The sequence below is a fragment of the Cricetulus griseus genome, unplaced genomic scaffold, assembly GCF_003668045.3.
Source record: "Cricetulus griseus strain 17A/GY unplaced genomic scaffold, alternate assembly CriGri-PICRH-1.0 unplaced_scaffold_14, whole genome shotgun sequence".
Classification (NCBI taxonomy): Eukaryota; Metazoa; Chordata; class Mammalia; order Rodentia; family Cricetidae; genus Cricetulus; species Cricetulus griseus.
The window spans coordinates 83,184-101,603 of record NW_023276853.1 but is presented as its reverse complement, the minus strand read 5'-3'; the positions used below and the strand labels follow the sequence as shown (position 1 = coordinate 101,603).

At 38.6% G+C, this 18,420-nt stretch overlaps 1 protein-coding gene across 1 annotated transcript; it reads left to right on the top strand.

The window, feature by feature from the left end:
- Positions 1-4,492: 4,492 nt before the first annotated feature.
- LOC100767523 (vomeronasal type-1 receptor 2-like) lies at positions 4,493-10,837 on the top strand. Its single transcript, XM_027434052.1, has 2 exons — positions 4,493-5,319; positions 10,756-10,837. The coding sequence occupies exons 1-2, from the start codon at positions 4,493-4,495 to the stop codon at positions 10,835-10,837; spliced, it is 909 nt and encodes a 302-aa protein (XP_027289853.1).
- The last annotated feature ends 7,583 nt before the right edge of the window (positions 10,838-18,420 follow it).

Sequence of the window (18,420 nt, the reverse complement as noted above, 5' to 3'; positions counted from 1 at the left end):
GAATACATAAATGAGTGGGTATCAGTACCTTTACCTTCTCTGGGAGCTCTTTTTGTTATCTAGTGGCTTGGCTGTGAAAATTCAATAGGATGTTTTTTGTTTTGTCTTATTATATTTTATCTTGATAGGGTTTGTTTTTATCTCTTAGAAGCCTGTTCTTTTCTAATAAGAGACAGAAAGACAGTTGATCTGGGGTTGGGAGGAACTGGGAGGGGTAAACGGAGGACAGTTATAATCAGGGTGTATTGTATGAGAAAATCTATTTTCAATAAAAAAAATACTCTTAAAAACAGATACAAGAGATCTGTGGAGTCTCCAATTTTAATGACCCTTAATGCTAGTTACGAACTTCTGAAGTCTCCCAAGATATTAGCATTTCAAGAAAAGCTGTCAGGTCTCTCTGAATCCAGATAGTGCAATATAACAGCCTTTTGCCCCCTCCCGAACAGCTGGCATGGGACTTGTGTGGCTCTCCTTGTGACACCCTGTGTACTCTAAGGGCTCACAGAAAAGTTTCTTCCCAACTCCTTATAATTGCTTCTGTGATTTGCTGTCTTAATCTGGACTTTTTTCTCTCACAGGTAAGTGGATCAAGGTTGTCAGAAAGGTACTCTTAAACCCCCATGCAGATGCTGTTATGGATCTAGAGCTGAAAGTCACAGGTCCTGTGGGGAAGAAGACCAGGGAATTATAAGACTGTGTGTGAGGGACCAGAGTCTCCTCAAGAAGACAGACTCAATCGCTCACTACAGCATTCTTCCTCTGTGGTTACACAGAGCACACTGTAAGTACATTTTCTTTTTATACCAAGTCACAGGTGACCAGAAAATCTCCAGACAGATGGGAGTAAGGGAAAGTCAGTATTGCTTAGTACTGAAGTAAGATCCTGAAAAGGGTTTCACATGAAATGGGAGCTATTTCCTCCTGGCAAAGGATGGACTGTCTCTTGCCTTTACCCCTCTGTGCAAAGTGATGCCTCCTACAAGCTCCAAGGGATCCCTTCCTAACTTGTGGCACACAAACCCTTCTCATTTCTATATGTAATATTAATATAAATATACAAGCATATGAATACATGCAGATAGATAAATTATAGATACTGAGATAGATAGATAGATGATAGATAGATAGATAGACAGATAGTAGTATGATAGATGATAAATAGAGAGAGAGAATGTAGTGTGTATACATGCTGTAGGTGCAAAGGCATGCATGCTGACCAAAGGAGTTGTTAGATGTCCTTCTGTGTCCCTCTCTGCCTTATATCTTTAAACAAGGTCTCTGCCTGAATCTTCAGATTGCTTGGGTTTTTCCTAAGCTGTCAGCCAACAATCCTGGGCAATAACATGCAGCCTATGTCATCTGAACACAGGTCCAGACCCTGGAGATACACACTCTTGTGCTATCTATCCCACCCCTATATCATCCGTTTTAGAGGCTAACTTGTGCTCTTTTTCATCTATTCTGTTGGCTAAATGCTAGTAAAGTAATCCTTCTTTCAAGATTTACATTTATTGTTTTAAATGTGTGTGTGTGTGTGTGTGTGTGTGTGTGTGTGTGTGTGTGTGTGTGTGTGTGTGTATTTGCACATGTGTATGTGGGAGCCAGCAGTGTCCAGAAGTATGACATTTTCCCTGGATCTGGGAGTTCCTGGTACTGTGAGCCGATCTGGATGCTACACGAAGAACCCAGATCCCCTGTAAGATCAGCAAGTGCTTTTCATTACTGACCCATGTCTCCAGTCCCCAAAGTTGTTAATCCTAAAATCACAGGCAGATATGTATGTCAATAATGACTTGTTAAAGGGGATATCGTTGCCATAAATAAATAAAACACTTTAAATTAGAGTCTTTCGTGTGATTGAATGGACACAATGTATATATTGTGCAGCATGGCTCACACACAGTGTGACTGCTGGCCGTTCCTTCTCTTTGCAGACTCAATCAGAATTCCAGTGTAAGATAACACAGCAACAGAGATGTCTTCCAGTTACTTATGCAAAAGGTTGAGACAATCTGTTTGGTTTCTAAATATTTCATTTTCTCTTTAAACACTCCATTTCCTGTTCTTTTGGATTAATTGAATATTATTATAGACTAGTGAGATGACTGGACCCGAAAATGGTGTTCATCAAAAAATCTGACTCATTGGAGCTGCATTGTTTGAATGCAGTGTCTATTATCTTACCTGATTTTTCCAACATTGTTCAACAGCCTGACAGATTTACCCCGTGAACCAGTATATTTTGTATCATTCCCTTGTGCTTGTCTGATTTCATGCAGGTGTGCTATGTTAAGTCACTCTTGGTCTACACAATGTATTTGATTGCATTCTTGCTACCTCATAACAGTTCTTTACCACAGAAGTTCTATTGAGCAAGTATGTGACAACATAAACTTCCGGAAGTAGAAGAAAGACAGAGTAAGAACTGCTAGGGGTGTCTTCTTATACCAGGAACAGCAGGAACATTTCCTCTACTGGAATCCTCTTCATGATAGGTGATGCCTTTGAGATATTCTGCCATCGCCTTGTACAACTCTGTGTGGTTCACTTTCTATTGATTCTGTCCTTCTCCCCCATGAAATTAGCATATAAGATGCTGAACTTTTTAATAAGCTTGCTTGGCATAAGACATAGCTTGCACAAGACCTCCTAAGCCCACCTGTTCTACCTTCTTTATGTCTTATTCCCTAAACTTTCCTCCTCAGGACCCAGTCAAGAAACAACACCTGCTGGCTCAGGTCAGAGATTTTCCTTGGATTGGCCTGTCAAGATGTTTTCTTGACACAAACTGACTCTCATAATCTTGATATAGCCCTCCCCCTCCACCCCTTTATTCCACTCTTTCTTTGTTGACTATTTCAGCTAGCTCCTCAAAGACAGAGTTGTACAGGCACTGATAAAGTTTCAAACCCTAACCTTTGTGGGACAGCTACTAACTCTGTCTCTTTAACTGACGGTTAGCTATGTCTTGCTAACATTTCATGTTGTTTCTTTACATTGCGAAGACACTAACATTATAATGTGTACCACCAGGTCTTTGTCATAATTCTGCATGACACTGGGCATCTGATGACACTGTCTGGAATATGGTTAATGTTGTCTGGCTAGGTGACCCTTATAAACATCAAAATTAGGGTATGCTGGAAAGCATCAGAGACATATGGGAGGAAAAATCTTTTGCACCATTATTATACTACGAAATATAAACATAAAGGTCAATATCTTTTTAAGAAGCAATGAAATTAAGACTTTTTAAGAAATGCAAATTTTTTTCTTTACTCTCACAAATGGTAAAGCACGACATGTTGAAACATGGTATTGTATCTTGATGGATCAGGTAGCTTGAGATAAGATAGACATTTGGTCTTACTGATTTCTTTTTCCAGTGAAAATTCCATCTAGGTTTGTACAGATATGTGTTCAATTGTCATGTGTGAGACACATCAGTAGGAAGTGTGGATGAACACTTGTGTCACCGATTTTGAGAAGGATTCAGGAGTACGTTTGGTATTCCCCAAATTTATTGTCATTGCCAAAATACAGGGTTTCAGCTACTCTCAAAGGAAATCTCCTACCAAGAGCTGCTATTACTTAGATACGTCCAGACTACACATACAGCAACATTCTTTATGGTTTTACACCAGCAGAAAGAAAACTAGTTGATTGTTGTGATCTGTCAGTCGTTCACTACTAACTGCCATAAGCCTGTATCATTTGCACAGGACCATCATCACTGTAGGACTTCAGTGATGTAAGGGACAGCTTCTTTCAAGCGTTAACCAATGTGGACATGCCACATTCGAAATGCCATGTTCCACCATTATATATATATATTATGGATAATATTAATGTAATATAAATTATATAGCATCAATATAATAAACTATAATTATATACAGCACACAATGATTATATAATTAGAAATGCACTCTTTATTTTAATATTTTACATTTACATATATGATGTATTATATGTGATATATTATATCATAATATAATATTCCATATGTAATTTTTATATTTACATATATAATAAATTATAAGCTAAGGCCTGCAAATGAGAGAAATCATGTAGTATTTAGCAATCTCATTGATATTGTGAGAGATGCACAAGCATCTCTTCAGAGAATAATCTTCAATAATGAGACATGCAAAGACAGTAAAAAAGAATGTATATGTGCATATATATATACATATATATATATATATGATACATTTTTATTTATGGTAAGAAGTTTGAAAACCTGAGGCTACTTAAGGGTCATTTTCATTACATTTTGTTGTCTATCTATCAGTAGTGTGACTGATATCAAGATAAATGTACATGAATGGCAAATAATCATTCTAGAGATTTTCAGTGGGGAAAACTTATTAAGAAGTGATGGTGAGGTAGTGACACAATTTGAGCTCCTTAAAATTAATACACACTTCAATGTTTTCTTCCTGAAGAATTGATGATGTCAATTTTGTCTGTTTCAGGTAAAAAGATCATGGCTATTGAGAACTTGCCAATGGGGATTTTGTTCTTCTCTCAAACAACTGTTGGGATTCTTGGCAATTGGTCAATTCTTCTTCCCTATGTCATGCCTGTACTCACTGGAAAAAATCTGATGCCCAAAGACCAGATTTTAAGGCATCTGTCTTTTGCCAATTCTTTGGTTATTATCTCAAGAGTAATTCCTCACATACTGGCACAGCTGGGCTTGCACAATCTCCTGGATGACCTTTTATGTAAACTGACTCTCTACAGTAACCGAGTGTCCAGGGGCATTTCCCTGCACTGCACCTGCCTCTTGAGTTGCTTCCAGGCAATCACAATCAGCCCCAGCAACTCGAGGTGCATGAAGCTTAAGCACTCTATCTCCAAGTACATGGTTCAGTCCTGCTCACTCAGCTGGCTTGTGCATCTGCTTCTAAACAGCAAAACAGCTATAGATGTGGTTGGATCTGGTACTAACAAAAACTTCACCAAGAAAATCAAGTTGGGGTACTGCTCAGCGTTTCTTTATCACAATGCTGCAACTGTACTACATCTGATATTGATTCGTTTCACTGATGGGCTGTGTTTGGGTCTCATGGTCTGGACCAGTGTCTTCATGGTAGGCATCCTCTACAGGCACAGGAGTCAGCTACAGTACATCCACAGTGCCCAGCATTCCCTCAGAGTCTCCCCTGAAGACAGAGCCACAAAAACCATCTTGATCCTTGTGTGCACCTTTGTCCTCTCCTATGCAATGTCCTTTATATTAGTTCTCTACACAACATTATTTAATAATCCAAAGCTGTGGGTAATCAGCATATTTACTTTCCTGGACACGTGCTTCCCCACATTTTGCCCCTTTATCCTCATCAGTAATAAGCAATCTGCTCCCAAGAGTCATTTTTCCTGCTGTAGGTGAAGGTGCATTAACTTGGGGACTTGCATATAATGATAAATTCAGATATTCTTTCATTCATTATTGATTTCAGACAACTCATGACTGAGTGTGATTAAGAACGTCAGTGACTGGAAATTAAGCATTAACACTTGTTACAGCTATTTGGAGGCTGGCTAAATGGTTCCATGTGATTAAAGATACCTCTTTGTTTTCATTCCAAAAGCTACAGAATAAGGAACCATCATTCTGTGTAGCATTGTCACCTCCTCTGCAGTTGTGTGTACCCTGGCATTCTGCATGACAGTGTGTGACAGTCCATGGTTTTGGAGATTAAGCTCTAAATTTCAACAGACATGTCTCCATACGTTATACCATTGTACTAATCACTGTTGCCAACTTTGTCTCCACACTGTCTTCTGTCTGCCATGGAAAAGGTCATTTTCTATATATCAATGTGTTAAAAGTTGTTTATTTCTGTTCATGAATATACGTAGATATTCCTTTATTATTTGTGCAAGTCTAAGCCTCATCATGGACCACACTATATTAGGTAATGTGATGCTTAATGGTGACACACAACTCGATAGGGTCTGGAATGACCTAGGAAACAAATATCTGGACACTTCTTTGAGGGATTTTCTAAGTTGGGAGTTTGGAGGTAGATCTAGTTCTGCAGAGCCATCAATCCTCTGGCTAAATTCCTGGATGGAATAAAATGTGAAAAACAAGTTGAGAACTGGCATCCATCTCTCTTTTTATGTGACTCTCAAGGCTATGTGATTGGGGGCATCAACCTCCTGATTCCATGATGCTTTGACATGACCTTAAACTGTAAGCCAAATAAACTGTCCAACCTTAAGTTGCTTTTGTCATTTTTTGTCAGAATGATGAGAAAATTAACGAAGACAAGTAATTCAATAGCATCCTAAATTTACTAATAAAAACCATAAAGGCCACCATAGAGGCCACATCACATTTAAATAGAGTAAAATTCTGAAGACACATTTTCACATTGCTGTCACATGAATAATTGCAATGCTTGATGGCGACGATGGGAAATACTGAAAATTGTGGGTGGCTATAAACTCAAGCTGATAACACAGGTTTAGAAAATTATAACACATGGAATAAGTATATTTTCTAACACAGGTGATGAGACACACTTAGAATTTTCAGCATTGCATATTCCCATTGGCCTTGGCAAAGAAGCAGCAGGTGGCAAGTGAGCTTCTGGACTTCAGACCACAAGAAAGCAAGCACTGGTGGGTGAATCTCAGAAAGGCAAGGCCCCCTTGCCTGCAGTTTGTGGCGCATGCCTTTAATCCCAGCACCCTGGAGGCAGAGGCAGAAGGATCTCTGTGGGTTCGAGGCCAGCCTGGTCTACAGGTAGAGTGCCAGGATATGCTCCAAAGATACACACAAGAACCCTGTCTAGAGAAATAAAAAGAAAAAAAGAGAGAAAGGAAGGAAGGAAGGAAGGAAGGAAGGAAGGAAGGAAGGAAGGAAGCATAGTAAACCCCAATGCCTTCAGGTTTAGAATATGTCTTAATAACGCTATGGCTTTACATGTCTGCCACTATCTTTTTTCCCTGGTAACTAGCATGGTGTGAATGGGTGGGAGGGACCCCCACTGCCTTTAATCTATGATGATTATCTCATTGAAATATCTCATTCCACTTGATATTTTCACCTATGGATTATTATAAAAAAAGATTTCCTCTTAAGCTCTACTGTTTAATTGAAGAAACAATTTTATAAAATGGTAGTGTTAATTTAAATACAATTTAATGACTAAGGGTTTTTAACAAGTGTACTAAGGGATTAATTTAGAGGCTAGTTTAATGGGAAAATTAATACAGGTAAAGAAAAGAAGAAGTAATGTCCCCACTCCTGATAAAGCAGGGGCTGCAAAGGACAGAAAATAAGAACAAGGAAGTGTAACAGATCTGGGACTTAGGTGTTTCTCCTTAGGAGCCACATAGAAAAAATTGAGTTCCAGAGGCTAGGCTTGCTCAAGTTCTTTGAGTCTTAGTATTAGGAGATGTGTTCACAGGTTTAATGTTAATCATAGTTAAACCAAAGCTTTAAATAATGACTTAAGGTCAGGTACAGATATTTTTGTTAATGGCTTTGAAGTAGGACATCTTGGGGAAATAATTGAGAGTTTAGAAAGACACAATTTTAATAGTTTGAAAATGCACACATTGAGGTCAGGAAAGAAATTTAATGGCTGTTGCTAATCATGTAGCTTTCTTACTAGGATGGGTTGTGATCAAAGATAAGGAGTAATTCCTGTGCACATTTCTACCCTCAGCCTCCTGATGTGCCTTATATAAAAAACTATTGATGAATCGGTATTACCCCAAGGACTTAAAGTAGAAATGACTGATATTTTTCATTTATATTCTTTTAAGTTTTTAATGAGATTACCTTTTGAGATAAATAAAACAATGGTTGATCCTTTCTTTGTAAAAAAAAGAAATGCAGCCTGATGGTAAAAGAACTGGCTGAGAAAAATACCTTGCTTGCTTCCACTTTGTTAATCTAAAATAAATATTTGACATGAATGTGTGTGGTTTCTTGGGGACAATTGGTTTTTTACCTGTAATTGTAAAAAGTTTAATCATGTAAGGAAAATGAGAAACATGTTGCTTTTACCTGTATTCATTACAATTATTCATGTGAAAATTAGAATGTAACCATGTTTTAATTTGTATATTCCTTGAAAGATTTTTCTGGGATATGTATGTTGAAAAGGAAAAATATAGAAAGAGAGATGATAGAGAGACACTAAATGTGTGTGTGTGTGTGTGTGTGTGTGTGTGTGTGTGTGTGTGTGTGTGTGTGTGGTGTATTTCCCTTTCACACTAAGCCCAGAGAATTAAGTTTTCCCCCACTCTCCATCCCTGGTGTATTAAGTTAACTCCCTCAGAAAAGTCAACTGAGTGATTAGTCCACTGATACAGGGGCTCAAAATCAATTCCTGTGCTGCTAAAGACTATTCCATACAACAGCAGTATATTCAACCAAAAATGTATTTACTTGCTCTGAAATGAAGGAAATAAGAATTTAAACAAAACCCAAGTTCATTGACATCAATAGCAATAAACAATTTGACCCAATATAAAATATTAAGAGTTCCTACCATGATTTTAAGATTTCTGCAGTTGTTTTCTGATCATATCTAAGACTATTGAATTTCTTTTTTGTTTTTCCACTTGTCCTTTTCAATATTTTATATGTTTCTGAGGGAAAATGAACCCTGTGTTTGTGTCTGGATAGTTGCATCATATGAGGGACTTACATAGTTACTGAGATTAATCGATTCCATGAGTTCATAGATAGTAGGAGTCTACAGAAGGTGAGTATGATTCATAGAAGAATTTTGTGGAAATTTCAGCATTTTCTGTAATAATGTGAAACAATAATTCTACCACTCCTTCAAGCCAAGAGAGAAGATTGCTGCCAACGTGAGGCCATGAGTTGAGGCTAGCCTGGGCTACCCTGTGAGACCCATGCAAGTCAAAACATAAAAAATCCACACTACCACCACTGACAACACCAAAAAACATCTTTGAGAACTAAGAATGTCTAATTGTAGCAGTTGAAACAAAAAAAATGGCATTGGAATTGCCATTGGTCTTAGTTAGCCTCCAGAGCCTGACAGGGAAATCAAGTTTGTACTGACCTGGAAACTTTGTTCCTACTGGATAACTTTCATAGTGTAGGAAACCTTTTTTTTACACTAATGAGAAAAAAGTAATCAGTAATCATACCCAGATATGACACTGGATAACTTTCATAGTGTAGGAAACCTTTTTTTTTTACACTAATGAGAAAAAAGTAATCAGTAATCATACCCAGATATGACACTGTGAAGAATGACTGACCTAGACATGCCCATTGGTGTGATAGTGATGCAACAACATAGGAATAACCAAACACTTTCTGATTGAATTTCATTCCTGAATCACAAGCTGAAATGCATGCCTACAACAATTATTAAGCTAAGAAACCCCTAGCAAGACAGGTCGTATGGCCTAGTAAAAAACGTATTGCTTTAACTCTGCCAAATGAACAGAGTATTAAACTAATTCCTAACAACTTGCTGTATGAATACATTAATGCCTCTCTCAATCCTCATTGGAAAAACTCCTATTTGCAGTAGATAATGACTAAAATAGAAATACATGACTGTCCAGGTGAGGAGAATAAGAGACGGCATGATGCTTATTCCTAAACAGGATGTCTCTATCACATCCCATACTCAAAAGACTTGGGTATCATTGCAGAAAACAATGTGGAAAGATGCTAAATACTAGAGTTTGTAGATAACTATAGAGAAATGGTATCTAATGCTCACAACAGGAGAGGTAGACATGTGAACTCACACTCATTGTAACAACATGCACAAGATTTGTGCAAGTCCAAGCCAGAACTAATCACTTCGTACAAAATGGATGTGGACTCTAAATTCTACCATAGCTATGGAGCTGTTGGCAACTGTTAGCTGTTGGGATGAGGTGAGGCAAGTTTTCTCTAAGACCTTAATCCCTGGGATTCAGATCATAGTCCTGTGGAAGGTCATGCATGCAAGAATATTTGGTCAGCATCCATTGGTCCTGTTTGTAAAGCCCAGAAAGTAAGGTGGGTAGAGAAGGGAACGTGGCTTTGGGAAGAATTGAAGGAGGGCTGAACATGATTAAAACACCTTCCACAAATCTCTCAGAGAACTAACATAAAATTGTAAAAATCGAAATTGCTATTGGCTAAAACCATGGCATTTCCTGAGCTGACCTGAGAAAAGACTGACTTTTTGATGTTATTACTTGTTTTTACTTAAAATTTTGTCTTAAGTTTGCAGATAGATGTCTATTTACATTTCACATACAAGATACACAGACCACCTGTAGTGTGGAAAGACATGTTGCCTCTGCTTCAACCAATAATCTTAGCCAATAGTTGGAAAAATTATTTCCGTCTAGTACTGAAGTATATGTGTGACTATGTTCAGTCTCATTCCTAATGACATGGTCATGGTCCAGAGTTTCAAAGCTCCTACATGACAATCACACCAAGTCATCATCTAGTAAATAAGCCCCAAACCACAAGTATTCATCCACCAATTTTATGACTTTCCATCTATCAAAAGAAACACAAATTCAGCACTGTGACCTTTAATTCTTTGCCATTCCTCTATATATCCCACTAAGACTCTGTCATTAGAAGCTATCTCCTTATGCAAGAGTATAGGGCCCTTTGTTTTATCAAGCAAGTTAACTCTCCTATGCAATGTCCTTTATATTAGTTCTCAATACCACATTATTAGGCAATCCAAAGCTGTGGATCATAAGCATATTTACATTCAGAGACAGGTGCTTCCCAACATTTTGCCCCTTCATCCTCATCAGTAAAAAGAAATCTGCTCCAAGGAACCTTTTTCCCTGCTGTATATAAAGGTATTTAAACATGGTGACTTGTATGGTATTCACTCATAAGTGAATTCGAGATTATGACATAGAACAATGTATACCAACCTGCAATCCACATTAGACATAGAGCAAAGATTAACCAACCTGCAATCCACAACCCTAGAGAAAGTAGGAAACAAGGAGGATCTAAGGGAGGCATACAGGGACCCACAGAAAAGGGCAAAGGGACAAGATCTTCTGAGTAAACTGGGAGTATGGGGAAGGATGAATGGAGGGAGAAGAAAGTGCACGGGAGAAGAGGAGGCGGAAGGAGAAGATAAGAGATTGTGAAGATTGAGTTGGAGGAAGAACTGGGAAGGGGATCAAGAAAAGAGATAACCTTGATAGAGGGGGGACTTACGGGCTAAAAGAATCTTTGAACTAGGGAAATTCCCAGGAATCCACATGTTGACTCCAAATAAGATTCTGAGCAATAGTAGGAAGTCTACCTTAAAACTCATTCTTAAAGAATCTCTGAGTTTTCATTTAATGGACCCACATTAAACAACATACTGGCCATGCCATCCACTATCGTGCAATATTGAAAGGAAGGAGAGTGCAGAAAAAGTCATTTGTAATCGGGAGGTATCTGGAGGGTGGTGTAAAAACCTAGTGCAGTGGAAACTTTCTAGAATCGATGAACATGGTCCTAATAAGGCCTACAAGTAATGGGAGTTATAGAGTCTCAACAGGCCATCTATTGAGGCCAGGGGAGGCTGCCAGTGGCAGAAGTGGATTAAATTCAGATGAGTTGTAGGACACGGGGAATCCTGTGGAAACTCCCAAATGACCCAGGCAGTTGTTAATAAGAAGAGTTGTTGCTCTTCTAAAAGTGACAGTGGGACCTCACAGCCAAGGGCAACAACCTCACAAACCACTGAACATGGAGAGTCATTCTGGAGCCCACATGGTGGACCTCTCAGTCACACATTCTAGTCGCTCTGGGTGGGAACATACTCTGCAGGACTGCATAACACAAATGAGGAAACTAACCATGTCAAAAAACCTTTCATCTTCAAACTGTTCTGGCCTACGAAATATTCAAGGGCGACTCTGGGCACAGATCCTGTGTGAATAGCCAATCAATGTCTGAGTTGACTTAAGGCCCAATCCATGAGACAGAACACAAACCTGAACTAGATGAACCCACTTGGGAAACCAAGAAGCAAAGAACCAAGCAGACTACAGTCCTGAGGATAAACCAAGCACTTTGGATCTAAAAAAAAATCAATGCAATGATTCAACACAATATTCTGTTATACACAGAGCTCAGTGGCTTATCTGGTCATCACCAGAGAGGTTTCCACCAAAAGCAGATGGAAAAAGATGGAGAGATTCACACTTACACCTTATGCTGTGAGAGAGTCTAAGTTGGAAGTCTCCATCTATTCCCTCCCCTCAGAGCTCAAGAAATCCTGTGGAAGATGAGACAGAAATATTGTAAGAACCAGAGAGATTGGAGGACACCTGGGGAGCAAGAACCTCTGAGTCAAATAAGTAAAGGGCAAATGAGCTCACAGAGACTGACATCAGGCATAGGGCCTGCATGGGTTTACACCGCATCTCATAAACATGTGTTAGAAATGTGTGGGACTCCTGAATATGGAAATGAATGGGTCTTTGATTCTTGTACCTTCTATTGGTCCCCTTTAGCTCATTTAGTTATCTAGGGGCTTGGCTGTCAAACTTTGTTGGATGTTTTCACTTAATCTTATTATATTTTATCAGTTATGTTTTGTTGATGTCTCTTTGAAGCCAGTTCTTTTCTAACTAGGAAACAGAAAGAAAGTTGATCCAAACATATGAAGAAATAAGAGGTATAGAAGGAGTGGAGTTATAATTGTGATATATTGTATGAGAAAAAAATCCATTTTCAATTAAAAAGTACTTTAAATAGTGAGAGACAAAAGATCTTGGAAGCCTCAACTTTCATGCCCTTAAAGCTAGTTACTAACTTCTGAAATCTCCCAAGATATTAGGTGTTGAGGAAAACCTGTCAGGTCTCTCTGAATCCAACAGGGCCATCCGAACCCCTGTCATAGCATGTGTGACTTCCCTTGTGACTCCTTGGGTGACATACTCTAAGGACTCACAGAAAAGTTTCTTCCCAACCCCTCATAATTGCTTTTGTAGATTTGCTGTCTTGATCTGGAGTTTTTCACTCACAAGTAAGTGGATCAAGGCTGTCAGAAAGGTATTATTAATCCCCCATGCAGATGCTGTTATGGATATAAGCTGAAAGTCACAAGTCCTGTGGGAAAGAAGACCAGGGAATTATAAGCCTGTAAGTGAGGGACCAGAGTCTCTCCTCCACAAGACAGACTCAATAGCTCGCTACAGCACTCTTCCACTGTGCTGACACAGAGCACACTGTAAGTACATTTTCTTTTTATACCAAGTCACAGGTGACCAGAAAATCTCCAGACAGATGGGAGTAAGGGAAAGTCAGTATTGCTAAGTATTGAATTAAGATCCTGAAAAGGGTTTCACATGAAATGGGAGCTATTTCCTCCTGGCAAAGGACAGACTGTATCTTGCCTTTCTTCCTCTGTGAAACTTGATGCCTCCCATAAGCTCCAAGGGTTACATTCCTATGTTGTAATGTAGAAACACCACTCATTTCTGTATATAAATGAAAACTTCTAGACAGAGTGGCAGAAAAATAGATGCATGTTAGATTATATATAGATGATTGAGAGAAAGACAGATGATAGATGTGTAGCTAGATGATAGAGAGACAGAGAGACAGATAGATAGATTGGTAGACGAGAGAGAGAGAAAGACAGAGAGAGAGAGAGAGAGAGAGAGAGAGAGAGAGAGAGAGAGAGAGAGAGAGAGAGAGAGAGAGAAGAGTATAGTGTTTGTGTTTGGTATATGTGCATGTGCATGCATGCTGGCCAGAAGAGTGGTTGGAGGTCTTTCTGTATCCGTCTCTGCCTTATTTCTTTAAACAAGGTCTCTGTCTGAATCTTGAGACTGCTTAGCTTTTTTTTCCTAAACTGGTGGCCAGCAATGCCAACAACAACAAGCAGGCCAATTGATCAGAATACAGATGTTGACACTTTAAAAATAAATGCTTTTCTGCCATCTATCCCACCCAGTATCATCCATTTTGGAGGTTGAATTATGCTCTTTTTCATCTGTCTGGTTTGCTAAAGGCTGCTAATTCTTCTTTCAAGATTTATTTTTATTACTTTATATTATATGTATCTCTCTCTCTGTGTGTGTGTGTGTGTGTGTGTGTGTGTGTGTGTGTGAGAGAGAGAGAGAGAGAGAGAGAGAGAGAGAGAGAGAGAGAGAGAGAGAGTTTGTGGGTTTGTACACATGTGTATGTGTGAGAAGCAGAGTCCAGAAATAAAAGATTTTCCTGGAGCTGAAGTTCCTGGTAATTGTGAGCCAAACATGGTGGGCAGGACAAGAAGAACCTAAATCCTCTGTCAGATCAGCAAATTGTCTTAATTACTGACCCACGTCTCTAGCCACAGAAGTTAGTATTCCTAAAATCACAGGCAGGTATGTATGTCAATAATGACTTATTAAAGCAGATATCATTGCCATAAAGAAATAAAATACTTAAAACGAGAAGCTTTTGTGTGATTGGATGTACATTGTGAATATGAGCACAATAGCTCAGTGTGAGTGGCTGTTCATTCTCTTTGCACACTCAATCAGAATTCCAGGGGAAAATAACATAGCAACAGAGACATATTCCAGTTACATTTGCAAAAGTTGACAGAAAGACAGACAGACAGACAGACAGACAGACAGACAGACAGACAGATTGATACTCTTCTGCATCAGTTAAAGGGATGCAGAGAAACACAGTTACTAACATGCTCAGCACCTCTTGGGGAAAACTGTGAAGAGGGGTCTTGACTGAAAACTATGGGGAAAGCTAACAGATGACTGGTGTGTTTTTCACCATTCCTGGTGTAGTCCAAAACTCAGGAGACATTTATATGAGCCCAGGGTTCAGAAAAACAGTAAAGGAGTCCTGTCACTTCCAGAACCCCAAAAAGCACACCATGAGCTGGACAGGGCCAGGCTCAAACAAGGGAGCAGGGCAGCAGGACTTTTGATTAACTGCAGCTTCTGAGTGTTTCCCTCATCTGTGAATCCACTGTGATTGGAGACACAGCTTCTCCAACTCCATTGATGTCCAGGCTGAAAGGCAATTATGGTTTTCAAAATAAATTCATGTAAAATTAGCCTTGGAAGTATGTCAGCTAGACAACTAGAGTTCAGTTTCTGGGATGAAACTTTTACTATATTCCCCCCGTGTTGTTGTAGAAATTTTCTGGTGAACCATGTGTCTGTTGATGAACTGTTTGGTTACTAGTTTCATCATTTTCTATTTGAATGCTGATTTCCCATTTTTAATTAATTGAGTATTATTATAGACTGGTGAAATGACTGAATCCAAAAATTGTATTTATCTCAATATCTGACTCATTGGAGCTGCATTTTTGAATACAGTGTCTATTACCTTACCTGGCTTTCCAATACTATTCAACAGCCTGGCAGATTTGTCCTGCAAACCAGTATATTTTGTATTATTCCCTTGTCCTGGTCTGATTTCATGCTGTGTGCTGTGTTAAGTCACTCTTGGTCTACACAATGTATTTGATTGTATTCTTGTCTCCTCATAACAGTTCTTTACCACAGAATTTCTATTGGGGAAGTATTGACAATATAAACTTCTGGAAGCACAAGAAAGACAGAGTAAGAACACTCAGGGGTGTCTTATCTGGGGACCATCAGGAACATCTTCCTATACTGGAATCTTCTTCGTTCGAGGTAACACCGTTGAGATATTCTGCCATCCCCTTGTACAACTGCTTTCTGCTGACATTGCCCCATCTCTTCCCTGAAATTAGCATATAAGATGCTGAACGTTTTAATAAGCTTGCTTGGCACAAGACAGAGCTTGCACAAGACCACCTAAGCCCACCTGTTCTATCTTCTTTATTTCTGATCCCCTGGTCTTTCCTCCTCAGGAACCAGTCAAGCAGCAACACCTGCTAGCTCAGGGCAGTGACGTTCCTTAGTTGATTAGCGATCTTGGATCAGCCTTTAAAAGATGCTAACTTGACAGAAACTGACTGTCACGGTCTTGATGTAGTCCTCTCCCTCCGCCCCTTTATTGTCTTCTTTGTCTGTTGTATTTTTCATCTATCTCCTCAAAGTCATGCTTGTACAGGCGTTGGCACAGTTTCAAACCCTAACCTTTAAGGGATAGCTACTGACTCTGTCTCTTTAACTGACTGTTACCTTTTCTTGCTAACATTTCATGTTGTTTCTTCAGACATTGGAATGTGTGCCAGCAGGTCATTGTCATTTCTCTGCATGCTGAAGGCTCTTCATTCAGACAAAGGCCCAGATGCTAATGATACTGTCTAGACTATGGTTAATGTTGTCTGGCTAGGTTTTCCAATTTCCTTAGGAATGTCAAATTGTGAGTATGCAGGAAAACATCAGAAACATGTGGGAGACCAAATCTTTCGCACCATTATTATACTAATGAAATATAAACATAATGAACAATATCTTTTTAAAAAGGCAAGGCAATTCAGCATTATTAAGATACTCCAATTTTTTCTTCACTCTCACAAATGTAAAGCCACAATATGTTAGATCATGGTATTATATCTTGGTGCATAAGGTAACTTGAGATAAGAGAGACATTTGGTCTTATTGATTTCTTTTTCCTGTAAAAATTCCACCTAGGTTTGCACAGGCATGTGTTCATTGTCATGTGTGAGACACACCAATAAGAACTGTGGGTGAACACTTGTGTCCCCCACTTTTGGAAGGAAACTGTAGTATGTTTGGAAATTCCCATCACTACTGTCATTGCCATAATACAGAATTTCAACCACTCTCAAAGAAAATCTCCTACCATTAGCTGCTATTGCTGCGATAGATTCAGGCTACACCTACGACAGCATACTAAGCTGTAGCCTGATCTTTATGGTTTCACACCAACAGGAAGGAAACCAGTTGGTGCTTTTGATCTCTCAATCGTTCACTGCTAACTCCCCTAAGCCTGCATCATTTCCGCATGATCACCATCACTGTAGCGCGACACTGAGGAAGCACAGAAGGCTTCCTTCATCTAGTAACCAACATGGTTTTGCCAGGTTTTAAAGACTGTAATTAGATTTTCATGGTTCACCTCTGCATCTCTTTACTCCCCTCTTGTTAGGTTTTATCTTCAGCAATTGCTTTTCTGCTTTGACTTGGCATGTGTATTCAATTGTCCCACTCACCTGTCTGCAACACCTCTTTTTCCTCTCCTGATATCATATTTCTAATTTCAAGTCTTAGGTTTCACTTTCAGGAATATATTCATACCTATGTATACATATTAATATATATAATATATTAAACATATAACTTTTATATATTGTTATGCCATTATACAATCATGTATCATATATAAACATAATTAATATACAATGCTAATATAATATAAAATTGGGTGTAATATGTAATGATTGTATAATTAAAATGTTATATGTTTAATATTATAAATCTACAAATGTAATATACAATATATTATATTACATAATTAACAGGCACATATAGCTTATTAAAATCTAAAATCTGTAAATATGACAGATCCTGAGTTATTTGTTTTTCTGAATTGGGTAACACTGTATAATATGAATTCCATGTACAATAAATTCTTTACAAATTTCATATCATTTCTATTTATAGGTGACCAAAATTCTATTCTATGCTATTACTACATTTTCCTTTGTAAATTTATATATTTCATGTTGTGCATTTTAACATTGTGCCTGAATGTATGTCTGTGTGCTTTATGCCCTCAGAGGTCAGAAGAGGACATCAGGTCACAAAGAATTAGAGTTTCAGACAACTATAAAGCTCCATGTGGTTGCTGGAAAGCAAACCTGAGTCCTCTGTAAAAGCAGCTACCACTGTCATAAGGACCAGGCTTCAGCGTGCTGGGTTCTATGAGGTCAGTTTACTAAGCCATTTTCTTAGTTGAGGGAATCAGGGAACAGATTCAGAACACACATATTCTTTTGATGGTTTCCTTCCTCTGTATTTTGTCTTATTTTTCCTCTATGGCTTCATGCAATATAAAAATTATAATTTGGTTGCTTTCTATTTTTGAAGTGAATGATTGCTGTGAATAGGTAATAAAACTGCATGTTTTCATATGCTGTTGAATATAATTCATATTGAATCATAAAATCATTGGACATTTTACTTATTACAGGTGAAAAACAAGGTTTTCCAAAAATCCACATACATTCATTTCCACTTAACTTGTTAGAAATTAACAGAATGTAAGCAAGCAAGGTATTTTTTCCTAAGAGATTATTTTTTATTAATTGAAATGAGAAACAAGGCTGCTTCACATGTCAATCCCTTCTCCCTCTCCCTCTCCCTCCCCTCCCCCCAGGCCCCCAACTTCCCCCTACCTGATCCCCCCTCTGCTCCCCAGGGAGTGTAAGGGCCTCCATGGGGATTCCACAAAGTCTGTCATATCATCCTGAAGGGCCTAGTCCCTACCCCTGTTCCAGGCTGAGAGAGCAT

Coding starts and splice junctions, on each gene's coding strand:
- LOC100767523 (XM_027434052.1), top strand. CDS start 4,493: ATGGCTATTGAGAACTTGCCAATGGGGATTTTGTTCTTCTCTCAAACA. Junction 5,320..10,755: donor ATATTTACTTTCCTGGACAC/GTGCTTCCCCAC, acceptor ATTCAGAGACAG/GTGCTTCCCAACATTTTGCC.